The sequence below is a fragment of the Lytechinus pictus genome, unplaced genomic scaffold, assembly GCF_037042905.1.
Source record: "Lytechinus pictus isolate F3 Inbred unplaced genomic scaffold, Lp3.0 scaffold_19, whole genome shotgun sequence".
NCBI lineage: Eukaryota > Metazoa > Echinodermata > Echinoidea > Temnopleuroida > Toxopneustidae > Lytechinus > Lytechinus pictus.
In genome coordinates this window covers 18,836,905-18,853,854 of record NW_026974140.1, presented here as the reverse complement: position 1 = coordinate 18,853,854, position 16,950 = coordinate 18,836,905, and the positions used below count along the sequence as shown (strand labels likewise).

Here is a 16,950-nt window from a genome sequence, read left to right as displayed (position 1 = left end):
AGATAAGGTGATCTTTTCAAATAAATTAAAAATCATTCGCTATTGAATGATTTAGGCTGAATATCATTATGTACTTCAATTCTTTTATCTCAAGCAGGCAGATTCCTCAATTTCAGTGTTATGTTATTGAAATTAAATAAGAAACCTCAACAAGACTGGATATGCTTTTCATCCATCAGATCAACTACAATATATGTAGGGCTAGGCAGCAACACCCCCCCCCCCCCTTAACCAAACTACTTTGTTTCAGAAAAGTCCATTAAAAATAATCATTTATGATGATAAAAGAGGGGATTTTCGTGACGTTTTAAAAAAATTATAAAAGAAACATGAAGGCTTTTAACAATTCAAAGGGTAACTATCAGTATCAGTTGCACAATTTTGCATTCTACATTCATAATTGACGAAAGCTAATAAATTCATATGCTCTATGATGAAAATTTGCTTCTTGCTCAAGCAAGACAGAGGAGAGCAAGAGTATATGAAATCAATGGTGTAGGCTATGAAAAGCAAGTATCACTCACGCATACATTATTATGAGAAAAAAAAAACTTGCACATTGCTAAGTGATGCTCCCAGAGAGAGTTGGTTAAGAGAATCAATGAAGCAAACAAGTAACTAAAAAAGATGACTGCTAAAAGAGATTGGAAAAAAATCAATAACGATCACATTGAATGGTGAACACAGCTTGATAAAGATGGACTTCACCTTAAATAATCGGGCACCTCAACTCTTAGCAAATCACTTTAACCACATCAACGTCAACGTAAACAAATATAATTAAACTCTTTGGCCCGTATTCTGAAGTCGGGTGTAACTTAGACCATGGTCTAACTCTGTGCTAAAATTATGGAAAGCTAAAAACATCAAAATTTTCCTTACATTTTACATATTTTTATGATTACTGTGCTCTTTCCTAATTCATTAATGGTGAAGAAAGCTATCTTGTCTATCCTTCTGAAACAGTTAAGAATGATTTCAGAGAAAAATGAGCTGATGCATTGAAATTATATTGTTAAAGATTTATGCCACTTTTGGTTATCCATAGTTAAACCACAACTTTAAACCAGAGTCTAAATTAAACCCCGACTTCAGAATATGGGCCTTTGTGGTAAAACAACTCATCATGAACCTGTATGGAATTCAATAAATGAGACACACCTGTAATAAAAGTAACATACTGTGAATTTCTTTTTAGAAAGCTTTATTGCATTTGTTTTTTTGCCAAGATCATAACATTCATAATCAAACTCTACAATAAGCTATTATATTGATTAAAAACAATTCCAAAATTAAACAATTGAATGTGCAGCAACTTTTTATGTTGTAATGACTTCATTGACCATAATTACTTGACAGTTACAATGAGAGACAAAACATGCTGCAAAAATCACTAAACCAAGTTATCAGGCTAGAAACCATGTACCTTTTACAGCGGAAACTGTTATATTCTGGTAAATACAAAAATATATTATAAAGAAAATACATGTATATATTGATTACAGAAATCACTAGTACTGTTATAAAATATATGCCAAAAATATTTGACATGAAATCATTCCAGCACTGTCCTATTTAATAAAAGATAAATGATTTGTAAATCTAATATGTGCATGATTGGGTAAATTGCCATTTGTTTTAGTGCAGAATTATAACATATTGTCAACCAGTTAGAATGCAGGTTTGTACATGCAAATTACCAAATAGGCAAATTTCAAGCTCTTGTGGCTAAATCCTCCTCCCTACATAATCTCTTGACCAATCAGAGTACAGTATTCATGTTTGAAATTGGTAAATCAGCTCCCTGTAAAACAAAGCTTATTGCTTCATTATTGGGCTGAAACTAGCTTACAAATGCTGGACTGCATGAATCGGGAGGAAACTCTTGATTTTCATTTCAATATTGTTACCTTCATATATTTTAATGAATACAATATATAACTATGAATATTCTAAAAACTAGAATATCAACAATACATCATAATGATTGATACCATTAGAAATTTAAAATTGCTATAATTATGTTTTATATTAACTTTGTTTGAATAGAAATGATATCTTCATACCAGTAGGATAACATTATCAATACAAACAAGACAATTTTGAATGCCACTTTCTTTTAACCTCAAATACTTTTGTCAAACCTTCTGACACAAGGGAGATGAAGTAATGGTTCTAATTTAATGATGAAATCTTTCAGTTTTACTACAGACATTCATCAACTTTAAAAAACATGATTGATGTCAAGAGAAGGTGACAGTATAATTCAGGCTGTATTAATCCATATTTCTGAGTAGGAAACATTTTTCAAAATGTGTTTCAAAAATCTCGTCACAACAATTTTGTTATGACTAAGTATGCGCAGACTAATATTAAATGAATTTACCATTCTCTTTTATTCCCTACATAAGAAAGCTTCTTATTCTTCTTAATCTCAACTTTTTATTATTTTGCAACCCAGATGAGTTAATAGGTTTCACCGTCTCTCCATTAATACTTTCTAACCCAGTTGAGTTGATGTCTCATTGCCTCTCCATTTAACTTCTTATTACTTTGCAACCCAGTTAAGTTGATGTCTTATTGTCTCTTCATTCAACTTTTTAATACTTTGCAAACCAGTTGATTGATGTCTCAACATCTCTCCATTCAACCTCCTGATATTTTGCAACTCAGTTGAGTTGATGTCTCATTGTCTCTCAAATCAACATCACTTTCTAACCCAGTTAGGTAGATGTCTCATTGTCTCTCCATTTAACTTCTCAATACTTTGCAATTCAGTTAAGTTGATGTCTCATTGTCTCTCTCCATTAATATTTTGCAACCCAATTGACTTGATGTTTCAATGTCTCTCCATTTACATAACGCTGGTAGTTATCAATGAAAACCTTTGTCATCTAGAAAGAAAAGACAGTGATATAATCAAATGAATAAGCTTCATACCAGTTTGATGTTTAACCCTTATGACAATAATCAAGAGTGTTCATACCATACAAATAATAGACATCATCAACTGGTCCTCAGATATGGCATTCCCTACATTCCAATGTTACTTCCTTCACTAATGTTACTGCAATTAAAACCAAACTCAAAAGTTCACTCATAACTATGTATGACAAATAATCACACGATTCATTTTCACACCCTCTTCCTGACCCCCCCCCCCCCTCCCTATAGGATACGTGTGGGTTTTTTTCTTCTGTGTAGTATGTATTTATATACTGTTACACTTTAATGTATTTTTATAAATGTATTACATTTTAGGTGCCCTATTCATCAAGCTTCTGCTTTTAGGGGCACCCTAATCATTAAAGCTCTATTTACAATGATTGTTATTCATGCATGATTTGTATATGTATTGATTTTTAAATGATTGAAAAACATGAATTGAATTGAATTGAAAATCAAGGATATAAGTAATAGCTACATATGAGGTACCTTAGAAACAGTTTGAACTCTTGGGATGTTTCAAAGGTAACAAATGTGACTTAATCTAATGCCTGTGAAAATTGATATGTGTTTAATAAGATTGTGATGCAATCCTCATATCAAAATCATGACCGGTCAATAGAACTAGTTATTAATACTAGTTATTAGCATATTTTCCTCTTATCTAAGATAAATAACTGGTCTCATGACTGTCCAATCTTTTGATTAGAATCCATACTACCATTTTATCTACAAATGTTTTACATATTAGTGAGAGCATTACTGAGAATAACTAAAGGTACATTTGAAACCGATTTGTCTGGATGGTTTCCTAATTACAATGTGAATCCTTGTAACTTGATAAATCTTATTCTCAAAATCATAATCAGTCACAATACTTTACATAAATATCCTTTTCATGAAACCACTATCAATCAATCATAAGATTCGGTTTCATTTCACCATCTCATAACAATATGAGTATGAATAGGCTGTATATAAAGAACTATATTCATCCATGTAATTTTATAATGTAAGCTACTTGAATATGACTAATTAAGTTTCAACTACTTCACTATACCAAATGGTACAGTAGATTTGTTGAATAGTAAAGATGCCATTTAGTATGAGAGCCTAGTAAGTGCATTTTCCTCTCAATGTTTTGTTGAAAACAATAAACATGTGTCAAGATATGCTGGACTTCAAGTGAAATATTAAGACATGCCATGACAACTGCTCTGCTCATTGCAGAATAAAGAGTAATATGTCAGGTGCCAATCTCTCAACATCTTCCCCCTCCCCTGAGGGTCATTTTACAAATTGGGATATTGTGGGTTATACCCAAGTTCAGAATACTGTAAAAGCCCTGTGAAGGATTCATGAAACAAATCAACAGGGCTTTCTATTGACTATTTGTTAAAAGCTACTGAAATGCTTGTATCTGATTGGCTAAGAGCAAATTTGTCAGTGAAAATCTTTGGCAAGATGCTTCATGAAACACTCCCTTTGATTACTGAAAAGATTTATACTGACCTCTGGACCATGGGTCTGTGCAGAAACATGGGGAGTTATAGTGACCTGAAGAAACGTGAATGATGAGACAAAATAAGATAAATGCAGGAAAGTTGAATCCACATTGACTCAGCTTGCTATTTCTTGATAAAGTAACAAATCTTATATCTTCTATACCTGAAATACGAATCCTCTTTTATTTTTCTGAAATCTTTCTTCCAAGTCATTTCCCTTCAATTCCTCCTTTCCTCTCTGGAACCCATTTCATAAAGAGATATGAAAATAACAGATCCAGTTTCTATAACCAGTCCACTAATCATCAAACAAAATAAATGATTCCAGTAGTTTTAAACTGTTATTGCAAATTTGTTATAACAAGTTATATGAAATGGCTCCTGATCGTCTTCCATCTTGTCCTCTTCATTTTCCACGTTCTCTCTCTTCTTTCTCTACTTTTTCTTTCTCTCCTTCAATTCATCCTTCTCTTACTTCATCTTCTCCTTCTTCTGCATTCAAGAGCCTTTCTCATCCTACCTTTCCTTCATCAACTGAAGCTATACTGTACCTACCTCTGGCATGGACCAGAGTGGACTCTCCTTCGAGAGAGGTTCTGGGTTGAAAACATCTAGAACTGCATGACAAATCCACCGTTCCCTGTAATACAAGCATGTTATAAGGATAACTTACATAATAGTTGAAGAAACCTTTTTTTTTTTTGGGGGGGGGGTATGATGAACAAGCATTTTAAACACTTAAAAGTTAAAACCATTCTACCTCTTACAAAGTTGCTTAACCAAATAGCTCCTGAACCGCCCGAGACCGCCCTTCCTGTTACACACTGAACTGCCCTTAACCGCCCGTACGTTTTATTTGCGCTATAGTATCTCTTGTATATGATATACCGTGGTAATATTGCATGTGCATACTGTATAGGTTGGCTGCTATATAGATCTGCATAGAAAAGTGTATGCTCCTATTGAGTATAATAGAAAAAAAACGATTGACACGCATTGGTGTGTAGCAAGTTCCAGACTGTTGCGCAGTCGATCTCAGCAAAGATGGCTGCGCCCATGTCTCGGAAAACCACTTACTCCGCCGAAGAAGCTCGGGCGTTGCTATACGTTCATCAAAACGTTGGATATCACACAGAGTGACATTCAGATGTGAGTTGGAATTAATTTTTGACATATTTTATCCCAGATTTGGAGAAAACTTTAGTATTCTGTCAGTGATACTTTACATGTTTTTAAGGCGTGGGACTGGGGCGGCTGAAACCTGAACTTTTGGGGTTTTTTTCTTCTCGCTCTGCAAACGATTGTCAAAGGTCAATATTCGTACATCTAATTGAAGTTTGCCATGTACCATTCTATTCAACAGGTCCTTTGCTACAAAATAAATATAACTTGTAATGAACAAAAGTAAATTGATAAAAAACTGTTTCAATTTGTTTGGAACAATGCCTACGAATTACCAGTTTTATTGTTTCCTCTAGTGAGAGATTGCCATTATGCATATAATCTGTAGGTGCTATAGGGTTAATGTCTAGAGTATAAGGTCTTTATATTTTCAAGGTTACAGCCCATCTGGTTATCCAGTAATGTTTGAATTACAAGATGGTCAAACTTATAACAAATAAAAAAAAATTTAAAGAATAAATATGTTTTCATACAATTTATCGCTGTTTGAACAAACACAGTTTTCAAAAACACATGTATTATATATATATATACTCACTTGATGGCTTTAATAACGCTAGCTTCATCAATCACATCTCCTCTGCCAACATTAATGAACATAGGTTTCTAAAATGTCAATAAAATAAACAAACAAATGTTGCATCATGGTTGTAAACTTTATTTCCAGTGATATTTAAAACCCACAATAAGGCAGCCAAAACAAATTAATTCTTTGAATAAAGTACAAAAAACAACATAATCTCTGAAATATCCAAGACCCATAAAAACTACCAGATTCAACAATAATTAATAAAAAATAAATTTGAATATTTTTGGTACAACTGACAATTGAATTGTAGATATTTGCATACTGTGAAAGACCTATTGAACTCTTGAGCAATCAGACAATCACTCCAAGACAAATGTGTGTGCCAAGTCACATGAACATTGAGAAAAACAGAAGTAATAGTTTGATTACCAAGATTTGTAACTGTTTGATTGACAAACTACACGCTGAACCCTATAAACTCAATCAAACTTTGTTTGAAGGGGGTATAATAAAATCAATATTCAGGTCACAATATGTTGCTACAGATATAAACCATTGCCCAGTAGCCTACCTTTTTACAATGAGAGAGTATGTTTCCTGTGAAGAGCCCCACAGTTTGTTTGGTACTTGGAAGAACATTGACAATAAAATCAGCCTCCTCAAGGACATAGGGAAGCTCTTCTGTTAACCTTGACATGATAAAAGACAGATAGGATATCAAAGGTTGAATATTAATACAGTCCATCCATCATCAGTCTTTCAAAGTGCATGCATTAGTGATAATAATGAAATATTGTTAAATGTTTCAATGAATAATTGGCGCATGGCATATTGTAAAAAATAAAATAAAAATAAAAAAACATTTACATGTATATGTATGGCAACAAACATATATGCTTTATATCACTATAATTGAATGGAGCTAGGTCATTCGACCTATTTGAAGTTTATAAAAGTCTAGGATATTAGATTAATAGACTGAAATTACCAATAACTTTGCCTCATTTTACACATGCAAAGATTAATATAAACCCAATTGACCACAGAAAATGAATTATCAAGGCAGTAAGTTAGCATGAAGGGAATATTCTTCCTTTCCCTATTCTCATTCTCTTATAATTTTCCTTAATCTAATATATTCCTTTATCATTTATCATTCATTCCAGTATGATTATTAACCCCATGCCAATTCAAGAATGTATACTAACCTATATTCATCAAATGCAGCATTACGTTGATCCTGTGGTACAGCTCTCCTTACTAGTCCTATGACACGCATGTTGAAAGCCTTACAAACTTTGCCAACTGGTCAGTATTAAGCAAAAGAGAAATACAATAAACACATAACATTGTTATAGAATGCCTTGTCAAAACATCGACCAGGTAACAATGATGGTTAATCAAAAATCATCTTATGTAAAATAATAAAAGGCAATTAAAACATTATGAATAGACAATAGGTCCATATCTGGGCAAATAGTGAACCTTTTTTTAACATCCAATCCCCATTTCTTTTTTTCATTCTAAATGTTTCTAGCCATAATTTGAGAGCAATCCATGTTTTTAATTCAAACTAGAAAACTAGAGTCAAATGCTTTCAGGAAAAACGGACTTCAAAAATTGAACGAAAAAGTCTCAAAATGATTGGTTAAAAGCTATTGATAACACATTTGTGTTTACTAATAAAGCAATTGAATCACCAAAATTACAATAAATTGTCTCCATTCTTCTGAAGATCACAAGCACTGCACACAGATTAGCATGATGGGACTATATAATTATACCAACATTATCAGGCAAAAACTTGCCATTTTAATATTTGAGTCTGAAGGCATTTGAAGAGCAATCCTTAGCAGTGTAACATTTTTTTTCCAATGATATATTTCTTAAACATCATGAAACAAGTTCAATAGCATACAATGATAGCAATCTTTCCCATGATTTTTCTTTTTCTTTAAAAGAATCACAATCTGTTGATTAAATAATGAGCATTTTCTTATCAATATATTATGAGATTCATTCAATGTTCTATGATATAATCCTTACTCTCTGTTCCTATTTCTCCTGCACCAATGATTGATATTGTCCTTCCTTTCAAAAGGTGATAACTCTTATCAGCTGTGTATTCATCTAGGGCCCTGAATGAGGGATATAATCAGAGATAGAAAAACAATTAATACTAAATCACATCCAAAAGTAAAAACTAATCTTCTGCTTTTTGTGTGTGTACGATTGAATGTTTACAAATATGTATCAATCGGATATAATTATTAATTTCTGGTAATCCTGGGACCAACCTTAAACATCACCATCTGAAAGACATGACCAGAGCTCAAACCTTTAACCGTGTCGCCATATTCAAACTTCTGCCACACCGCAATGAATATTTAGTCTTTGTTGCAAATTCAAGGTTAGTTACCATTATATTACTAAAGATCAAGAATCAAAATAAATTATGCCAGTGTGTGATAAGCTCCCTCATTTGCATACGGTAAACATTATGTGAAACTTGAAAATGCCATGATGATTCAATGTCGATTGAATACTCAGTGTTAAAATAATATTAATAATAGTTAGACATACATTTATACAATGCTTAATAGTTAATACCATTGAAATTATTATTACCCCACTCATCGGATCCTGGCATGCCTGTACACAATTATGTACTTTCTCCACTCCCTGGGGAGCATTCCAACAAAAGTTCCAAGACTCAATTGCTAGGCACACTACATAGGCTTTTGCATCCTACCAGGTACCCATTTAACACTTTGGTGGAGAGTGGCAAAGAGTGCATTTAAGCCTTGCCAAAGGATGCTAGGCAGTTGTGGGATTTGAACACAAGTCCTAATTACAAGCAAGAGTCAGAACCGCTACACCATGACGCTTCAACAGTTGTACTAGGGTGGTTTGAAGATTTCTGTTAATTCCAATCAATGAGTAGTTAGTGTGGACTTGGCATAGAATATTGATCAGTCATTCCTTTCAGTTCAATTTCATTTATTACAGACAAAAATTAATCAATGATAAAAAACAAAAGCACTTACCATTCTGTCTTTTGTTGAGCCTCCCACAGAAACTTGAAAGACCTCTCATAAGATATAATTTGGCCGATGACATACTCAGACATATGATCACCAAATACACCAGCACATCGGGTAAGGGTGAACTTAGGGGGCAGCAGAGCAGGATCAAATTTATTTATAAAGCTGTCAACTCCTGATCAGGGATATTAAAGGAAAAACATGGACAGAAAGTATTATCCTTGTAATAAAGGTAGTGTAGGATAGTCATGTATCCCTTTTACACTACTTTTTTTTCTTTAAGCAAAACTAGTAAAGTTTATCTTTATAATGTTTTTCTTTTCTTTAACAAAATCAGGAACATTACTGAGTAGGGACATCATCAGGATATTTTAAGGGGGGAGGGTACCAGTGAGAAGATGACCTAAAGTTTACATCATTTTTTATTCAATTGAATAATAGCAGAAATACAGGTAGCCAGAACTCTTGTTCTCTTCTTCTTTATTTTTCTTCCTCTTTTTCAATTTTGTTTTCTTCACTCAGCCCCTACTTGACAAATTATGTAACTACCCACCCTTCTGTAGCACCCATCCCTGTAGTTGAGGGATGAAATCAAATTAACTCACCTGCCCATGTAGATTGTATCCACTTCACATTCTCTATAACTGTCATCAATGAAGGGAGTTTATGTGGATCCATTAATATTATTTCTGCTTCTCGTAAACTTCTTACAGATTTGTCTATGAAACAGAAAAGAGGGAGATTAAAGATTGTAATATTGAGTGAGAGTGGTTAGGATCTAGAGAGAGAAGTGTCTTAAAGACAGTGGGATAATGAATCAGGTTTTTAGGTCAAAACATGACATACAGCAATCAAACAAAAAATATAATATCTAAAAAAGAGTGTCAATATTTATCCTCTCCCCTTTCAATTATTATTACCCTTGTTTTTTGCTATGGAACTAAGGAGAGGGGGGGAGAAGATATTCTATAATGCTAATGAGTCTCAGATGGTTTAGGATGTCATTTAATAATTAAACCTTTCACAATTGTATATGCTGCAGCATCATCTCACAATAGATTACCCTTTGGTTGATAGAAAAGTCTCAAGAAATCTCTTGATTCAATTATAGTCAGGAATACGTTTTTTTTCCAGGAATTTTCATGATTCATCTATCATATCCCATCTGGAGCCAAAATAGTTCAGCGGAACAAGCGATGGTAAAGTGACTTTCAAAGCTTATTAATGTAGTTCCGTAGTAACTAATGGGAAAGAAGGATCATTTTTTCTTGCTGCCACCATAACTCTTAGGAATACTTCATCCACTGCATTAACAATCATCAACAAAATGTAGTCAGCTGCAAGATGGCGCTACAACACATACAATGGCATTGTGGTAAGGGATGCAATTCAATGAGACGAACTAACCTGACAATGGTTCCTCATCCCAGTCAACAACGGTGCAATCTTCAAAGACCTTTGGACACATGGTCTGAAGACTATCCTTGATGCCCCTTGGACCTTCAGTGTAGATACTGTATAGGACCACTGAAGGTGATCTTGAGGATGACCTTGATGACGACCTTGATGACATGGTCTTAGATGCTGTGAAGTAGTGCCCAGAGGATGGATGAGATTTTGTTAAGGATCTCTTGATGCTGTGTCGTATTTGTCCTACTGCTAATCTAATGGACCCAACAAACATCCTGCAAGTGAATGACATCAACATAATTGAAAAAAAAATATTCCAAATACATAGATAACTCAATACAGCTAGTGACTATAATCTGAACAGCTTAAAATAAAGGACACATATATGTGTGGGGAAGCTTTTCCCAAAAGGAACAGACAGATCAACAACATTGAATGTACCACTGCAATTTGCTCATATAACTTCAACCATTGAGTGTGGAGAGGATGGGGTTACTCCCCTATAGAGACCCATTTATTTTTTTCCCCTTTTTTTTAATAAACAAGTATCAAATTGCTCCCTACTATGAGCAATCGTCTACATCACTAATATGCATAAGTTAAAATTTCATAAAAACAAAATTCAACCTGAAAAACCAACAAAAAGTCTAACTAAAAAAAGAGAACTGATACTAATTTAGTTGTATCCCACATGCAACTTATCTAAATGAATAGGAATGACACTGTTGCCAAATCAAATTTCTCAATTTCAATGGACTTAAAGTTATACAAAAATTTGAATCTTTCTAATGTAGAGTCTTGAATTCATACTCCTAATACCTCGCTCACATTTGCTCTACGTCGGCCATAGGGCAAGTTGACAACAGCCATTTTAACATTTTTTGTACCAGTTACATATAGGTTTGAATAAAAATGAATAAAACTGCCGTTTTCGTCTCGCCATACGGCCACTGTATAGCAAATGTGTCTGAGGTATTAATGAATAATGAATGAATTAATAGGTCACACAATGACAATAATTTAAAACATAAGAAAAAAAATCTTATCTACTGGATAATTACCAACCATAAAGATGTTAACTGCAATAGGGATTTGTAAAGCTAAGCTATTAAATCCTTTCCCTTTTTATCCCTCCAATGTATTCAGCGGTGAGAACGAATGCACCATTGCCATTCCCGGTACACACAAATACCACATCACAATTAATGATGGTCCCTCCCCATACAAACCTTGTATGCTTTCATCCCTAATTTGTTTACTGACTAGTGTAGGGTGCAATGTGCACTATTTTACCCAGGGACCTGTGTACCGGTATTTTTTTAAATAGGATTTTATAGATCTACCAGCACCACCAACTTATACTATGGGCTGGCAATGCCATGGTTGGAACAATTTTGCCAAATTTTGGGTCAAAGTTCAACACTATGCCCATCCAGTTCTAGATATCAATCATCATAATCTAATTAGATTATCTAATGAATCTAAAATCCCAGACTTCAGATTCAATAACGTTGTATGACATGTATAAAGACAAAGTACAAGCTCGGATCATCCTCCAACTCTCACTGTCTAAGTTACTCTAAGCCCCTCTAAGCTCAGCTCAGCCACCGGGCTCGTCCCCGTACCCCGCCCACTTTCTTTAGTGTAGTGCTAGTACCGTACCGTACCGTACCGGCCTCCACTCACGTTTCTTAGCTTCCTCCTCTTTTTTCTATTCAGATACGGCATTGGTCATTCATATGTTTTATGAAAGGGTCAGGAAAGAGTTCCACGTGTATCCACCAGCAATTTGGAAGTTTTGCAGCTCACAGTCAGTTACCCGGAGCCGGAGGTGGCTGTTTGGTACGCGAACGACTCATGCCCTCATGCAATCTTCAGTAAGCTCAGAAGATCAGCAATGCCGTGCGCGGCAACGGCGCTGATCTGAGCTGGGCCGGGGCGCGGTGGGCGTCGGCGCGAGGCTCACATACACACCGCACAGTACCGAGAGGTAGATTGAGGGGTTTACATGTTTATGTCCCTTTGGGTTGTCCTCACCATGCATCTAGCTCCCGTTCAAAGAAATAGCGGGACAGTCACGGAAATATTTCTGTGGATGCAGTTCAGACAGGATGGTGGCTCTTATAAGCATCATAGGCTTGGGGCTCCTTCGTACGGTTAACGGGGGTTAACGGCTTTGATACTCCGGTTTGCTTTCAGGACTTGTCGACAGCTATTGATGGAAATAACTCCTGGAAAAAAGTCTTACATGTACACAGTGGCGAAACAATGGGGGGCACGTGCCCCCGTCCCCCCCCCCCCTCTCACATCGGCTGGCAAAAAAAAAAAAACGGGGAAAAGGGGATAAAAGAGGGAGAAAGGAAGATAAACGTAGTAGGAAAGAAGAAATCATTGTTTATTATAATGTTAGGCCTATATTATACTGTATCATATTACATTAGAAACATTATTTTTTCATTATATATTATTTGCTCACAGGTTATGTCTTCATTGTTCCTGGTGCTCGAATTGTCTGTTAAACGAGGTATATAATCATGTTGTACTGAAACCTCCCGTTTTCAAGTCAATATACACCAAATATTATTTCCTCGCACTTCGAGATGACTGTTTTATAAAATAAAAATAAATACATAAGATTTATATAGCGCACTTTCCATCCTGATTAGATGCTCAAGGCGCTTAAGAGCAGAACAAAACTATTTACATATAATACATGTCTGAACAATAAGTCAATTTCTAGTAAAAAAAAAACACTTTTGTACAGGTAAGTTTTCAGGTTGCCCTTGAAGGTGGTCACTGAAGTCTGGGTTTTCAAACTATTTGGGAGAGAATTCCATAGGTTAGGCCCTGCATGAGCAAAGGTCCGCTCCCCACATGATTTCTTAGCAACTGGAATTTGTAAGAGATTATAGATGATGAGGATCGTAAATTTCTTGAGGGTTGGTAATGATGCATCAAAGACCTATTGTAACTGGGGGAAGTTCCATTGACTATATGAAAAATCAAAAGAAGGATTTTAAAGACTATGCGTTCCATCAGGGGCAACCAGTGAAGAGTTTTCAATATAGGGGTGATGTGGCTGCGCTTGCTCGATAGAGTTACAATACGCGCAGCTGCATTTTGCAACCTTTGCAATTTTTCAAGTTGAGAATCTGGTGAGTTGTAAAGGAGGCTATTACCAAAATCGAATCGTGAAGAAATGAGTGAATGTACCAGTTTCTCTGTTGCTGAGCGATTGAGATATTTTCTTATGAAACCAATATTGCGCAATTGATAACGAACTGATCTGCAAATGTTTGTAATCTGGTTGGACATGGACATGTGAGAATCAAAGATAACTCCAAGATTAGAGTTATCTTTATGTTACATAATTTTATGCATCTTTTTCATGACTACTTATAAGTGACGCCCCATTTTAAGGTCCGAATGTAAAACATTTCCAGTCCGTGCTTACGTTCGCATTAGTGGATTGGTGAGATATGTCTGCTCTTCGTGAATTCCTAACATCAGTCCTTAAAATGTCCCTTTTTTTATCTGGATATAAAAAAATTTCAGCTCGCGCTTCGCGCTCGCATCATTTGATTAGTGAAATACGTATGGTCTTAGTGAATTCCTACAATCAAGCCTTATAATGCCCCTCTTTGATCAGATCTGAATTTCCCAAATTTTCAGCTCGCGCTTCACGCTCGCAATATTTGATTAGTGAGATGCATGTGATAATCATGATTACAATGACTACAAAAAGTGCTTCATGACTTGTGTTTAGATGCAATTCTTATTTGATTATAATATCCCTTTTTAGGTCTGAATATAAAAAAATTTCAGCTCGCGCTTTACGCTCGCATTATTTGATCAATTAGATACATATCCGTTTAATGTCACTGTCCTTAAATTATTTCTAGTAGGTTAGTATACTTGGCACCTGAGCGCGCTTCGCGCGCTGACTGGCTCAAATTATTTGCTGGTGCTGAATATACAAATTCTAAAAAGTGACATTTGGATTCGAGAACAGAACTTTTAGGAAAGAAAATGGGAAAAAGGTAAAAATAAAAAAAAAGAAATTAAGACTTAAGAAAGAATGAAAGAAAGAAAGAAAGAAAGAAAGAAAGAAAGAAAGAAAGAAAGAAAGAAAGAAAGAAAGAAAGAAAGAAAGAAAGAAAGAAAGAAAGAAAGAAAGAAAGAAAGAAAGAAAGAAAGAAAGAAAGAAAGAAAGAAAGAAAGAAAGAAAGAAAGAAAGAAAGAAAGAAAGAGAGAAAGAGAGAAAGAAAAAAAGAAAGAAAGAAAGAAAGAAAGAAAGAAAGAAAGAAAGAAAGAAAGAAAGAAAGAAAGAAAGAAAGAAAGAAAGAAAGAAAGAAAGAAAGAAAGAAAGAAAGAAAGGATGATGGACGATCGCTCATGTTTTTTTTTAAGTGATAAAAAAAGACATGGATAGAGAAGTAAGCCCTATTAAAAGCAAGCTGAATTGGTATATTTATGGGTCGTAGAATGGTGACCAAGTCAAGCACTCTAAAAATTCATTATATGACATCATATTACTCTTATCCTTCCCCTTTTTCTTCTTTTTTTTTTTGTCTTTTCGTGGATTATCTTTTGGGGGGGGCATTACCCCCAACTTGGACCCCTCCCATCTGCACTCCAGTGTTAATGAACATAATCGGGGGCAGTGCCAGCTAGGGTATTTTGATAGGATAGGGAAAAGTCTCTTTTTTAACTTTGTCATCTTTCTTTTCCCCGGCACTATAATCACAGGCGAAGGAGGGGAGGGGTCGTGCGGTCAACCCTGTCACTCTGAACATAGCCCCTGCATGGTTACCACAACAATAGATTCATGAATATGCAGATTATTTATTGCAAATTGCAGTGTTTTCTATTTGAAAATATCGAATTATCTCGTTCGGTCAATAAAGTAACAGACTTGTCCTCGGGCCCCGGTTGTGAAAATAGTCAGAGAATCCCATTAAAATAACCAAATATTTCATTGAGAAAGAATCGACCAACAAAAAGGAAAAAGGGACGGTCGCACCCTTTTTAATACAAAATGATATCATATAATGAAAAACAAGAGAAAAAAGTGGGGTTGACACCATCTGCTTGCTCATGGCAAGTTTATGACAGAACTGTATCACCAAAATAATGCAAACATTGAAGTGCCATAATTTTGTTATTCATTGACCGATTATCATGAATTTTTCAGCATTTTTGTTTGTCTGATTTTACTTTATTTCTTCAAATCACGTTATTTTCAGCCTGGAGTACCCAGTTAGTTTATTTGATTTTATTTTCTCGTGCGAGTCTTTCTGCATACCTCCTCTCAGAATCCCCTCCCCATCTCTCTCCCGTTCTATTTATCTCCCTCCATCCTTTACCCCCCACCCTCCCTCTCCCTCCTTCTCCTCTATAACCCCCTCTCTGACTGTTGGAGATTGGCAATCTTGTAACCACGGATCCAATGATTTAATGGTCAGTTTAGAAATAATTTCGAAATTCATCCATGAGCCCGCTGGAGATGAAAGAAAATACAATTCAGATAAAATGAAAATAAATCAGAATTCTGCCCAAAATTTATTGATCATGGTCAAGGAATATACATGTACCATAAAAGTTCTCCCCTGTCCCTCTTCTTAATGTTTGAAATAACTTCTTTTTTCATACATGTGGTGAAGGTGAGGAGGAGGGGGGGGGGGGCTAAACGGACTACGTGTAATCCAATTTTAACGACAATAATTTATGATAAGTTTTTACGAATTCAAATGGATCGACATCGCAAAAGGATTATATTATTCTGCTTGACCAATTCTAACGAGAACAACCCCTGTAGGTGGTACAATGTAAGAGTAAGAAGATCCTGGAGTCAAGTAGCCGGAGTATTGACCAGTAAAAAGGTCTAATACATCAAATCCTTCAACACCATAAACAGGTAATCCCAGAGACTTGAATGAGACTGTGATGTTTGCAGCATTTCCATTGGTATTACGATTGAGGAATGCAGCTACCCAATAGGTGTCCAAGTTCCGTACGTATGCCTCGATATTGGGTTCCACCTATATGGAAAATAAGCATGCTATTTCATTATCAGCACCCATGCATTATTTGTTTTATAATCATAATTATTGATGCGATTAAGAACTTTTCCATTATTCACATAGGGTTATAGGTCGATCAGGAGGGAGTTTACGATTCGCTACGGTGCTTTCAGAGAAATATATCTTGGGGGAAATTATGGCCACTCTAGTGACCTATATAGTAATATCAATTTTCAGTTTTGCACATGTGAGAACGACGCCAATGCATCATTCCTGCTTTATGACTTTCAAGACATTATTAATCCTAACAG

General features: G+C 35.1%; 1 protein-coding gene across 5 annotated transcripts; it reads right to left on the bottom strand.

Moving 5' to 3' along the window:
• Positions 1 to 1,178: 1,178 nt before the first annotated feature.
• LOC129260746 (uncharacterized protein in proB 3'region-like) lies at positions 1,179 to 12,860 on the bottom strand. 5 transcript variants are annotated; one of them, XM_054898702.2, is made up of 11 exons: positions 12,303 to 12,860; positions 10,614 to 10,891; positions 9,812 to 9,925; positions 9,210 to 9,381; positions 8,209 to 8,300; positions 7,371 to 7,467; positions 6,734 to 6,851; positions 6,172 to 6,239; positions 5,007 to 5,091; positions 4,459 to 4,503; positions 1,179 to 2,894 (listed from the first exon to the last, which is right to left on the bottom strand). In XM_054898702.2, exons 2-11 carry the CDS (start codon positions 10,888 to 10,890, stop codon positions 2,808 to 2,810), a joined length of 1,155 nt encoding a protein of 384 aa, XP_054754677.2. In that variant the 5' UTR covers position 10,891; positions 12,303 to 12,860; the 3' UTR covers positions 1,179 to 2,807. The 5 variants fall into 5 exon arrangements, with proteins under 5 accessions (XP_054754677.2, XP_063970316.1, XP_063970318.1 ...); XM_064114246.1 differs by having other exon boundaries at positions 12,279 to 12,512; XM_064114248.1 differs by having other exon boundaries at positions 12,284 to 12,350.
• Positions 12,861 to 16,950: the final 4,090 nt, after the last annotated feature.

Excerpts from the sequence above, each read along its gene's own strand:
- LOC129260746 (XM_054898702.2), bottom strand. The coding sequence starts at position 10,890 with ATGTTTGTTGGGTCCATTAGATTAGCAGTAGGACAAATACGACACAGC. Across the intron at positions 9,926-10,613 it reads GGATGAGGAACCATTGTCAG|ACAAATCTGTAAGAAGTTTA; the intron begins GTTAGTTCGTCT and ends TCTGTTTCATAG. Across the intron at positions 8,301-9,209 it reads GCTCAACAAAAGACAGAATG|GGCCCTAGATGAATACACAG; the intron begins GTAAGTGCTTTT and ends TCCCTCATTCAG.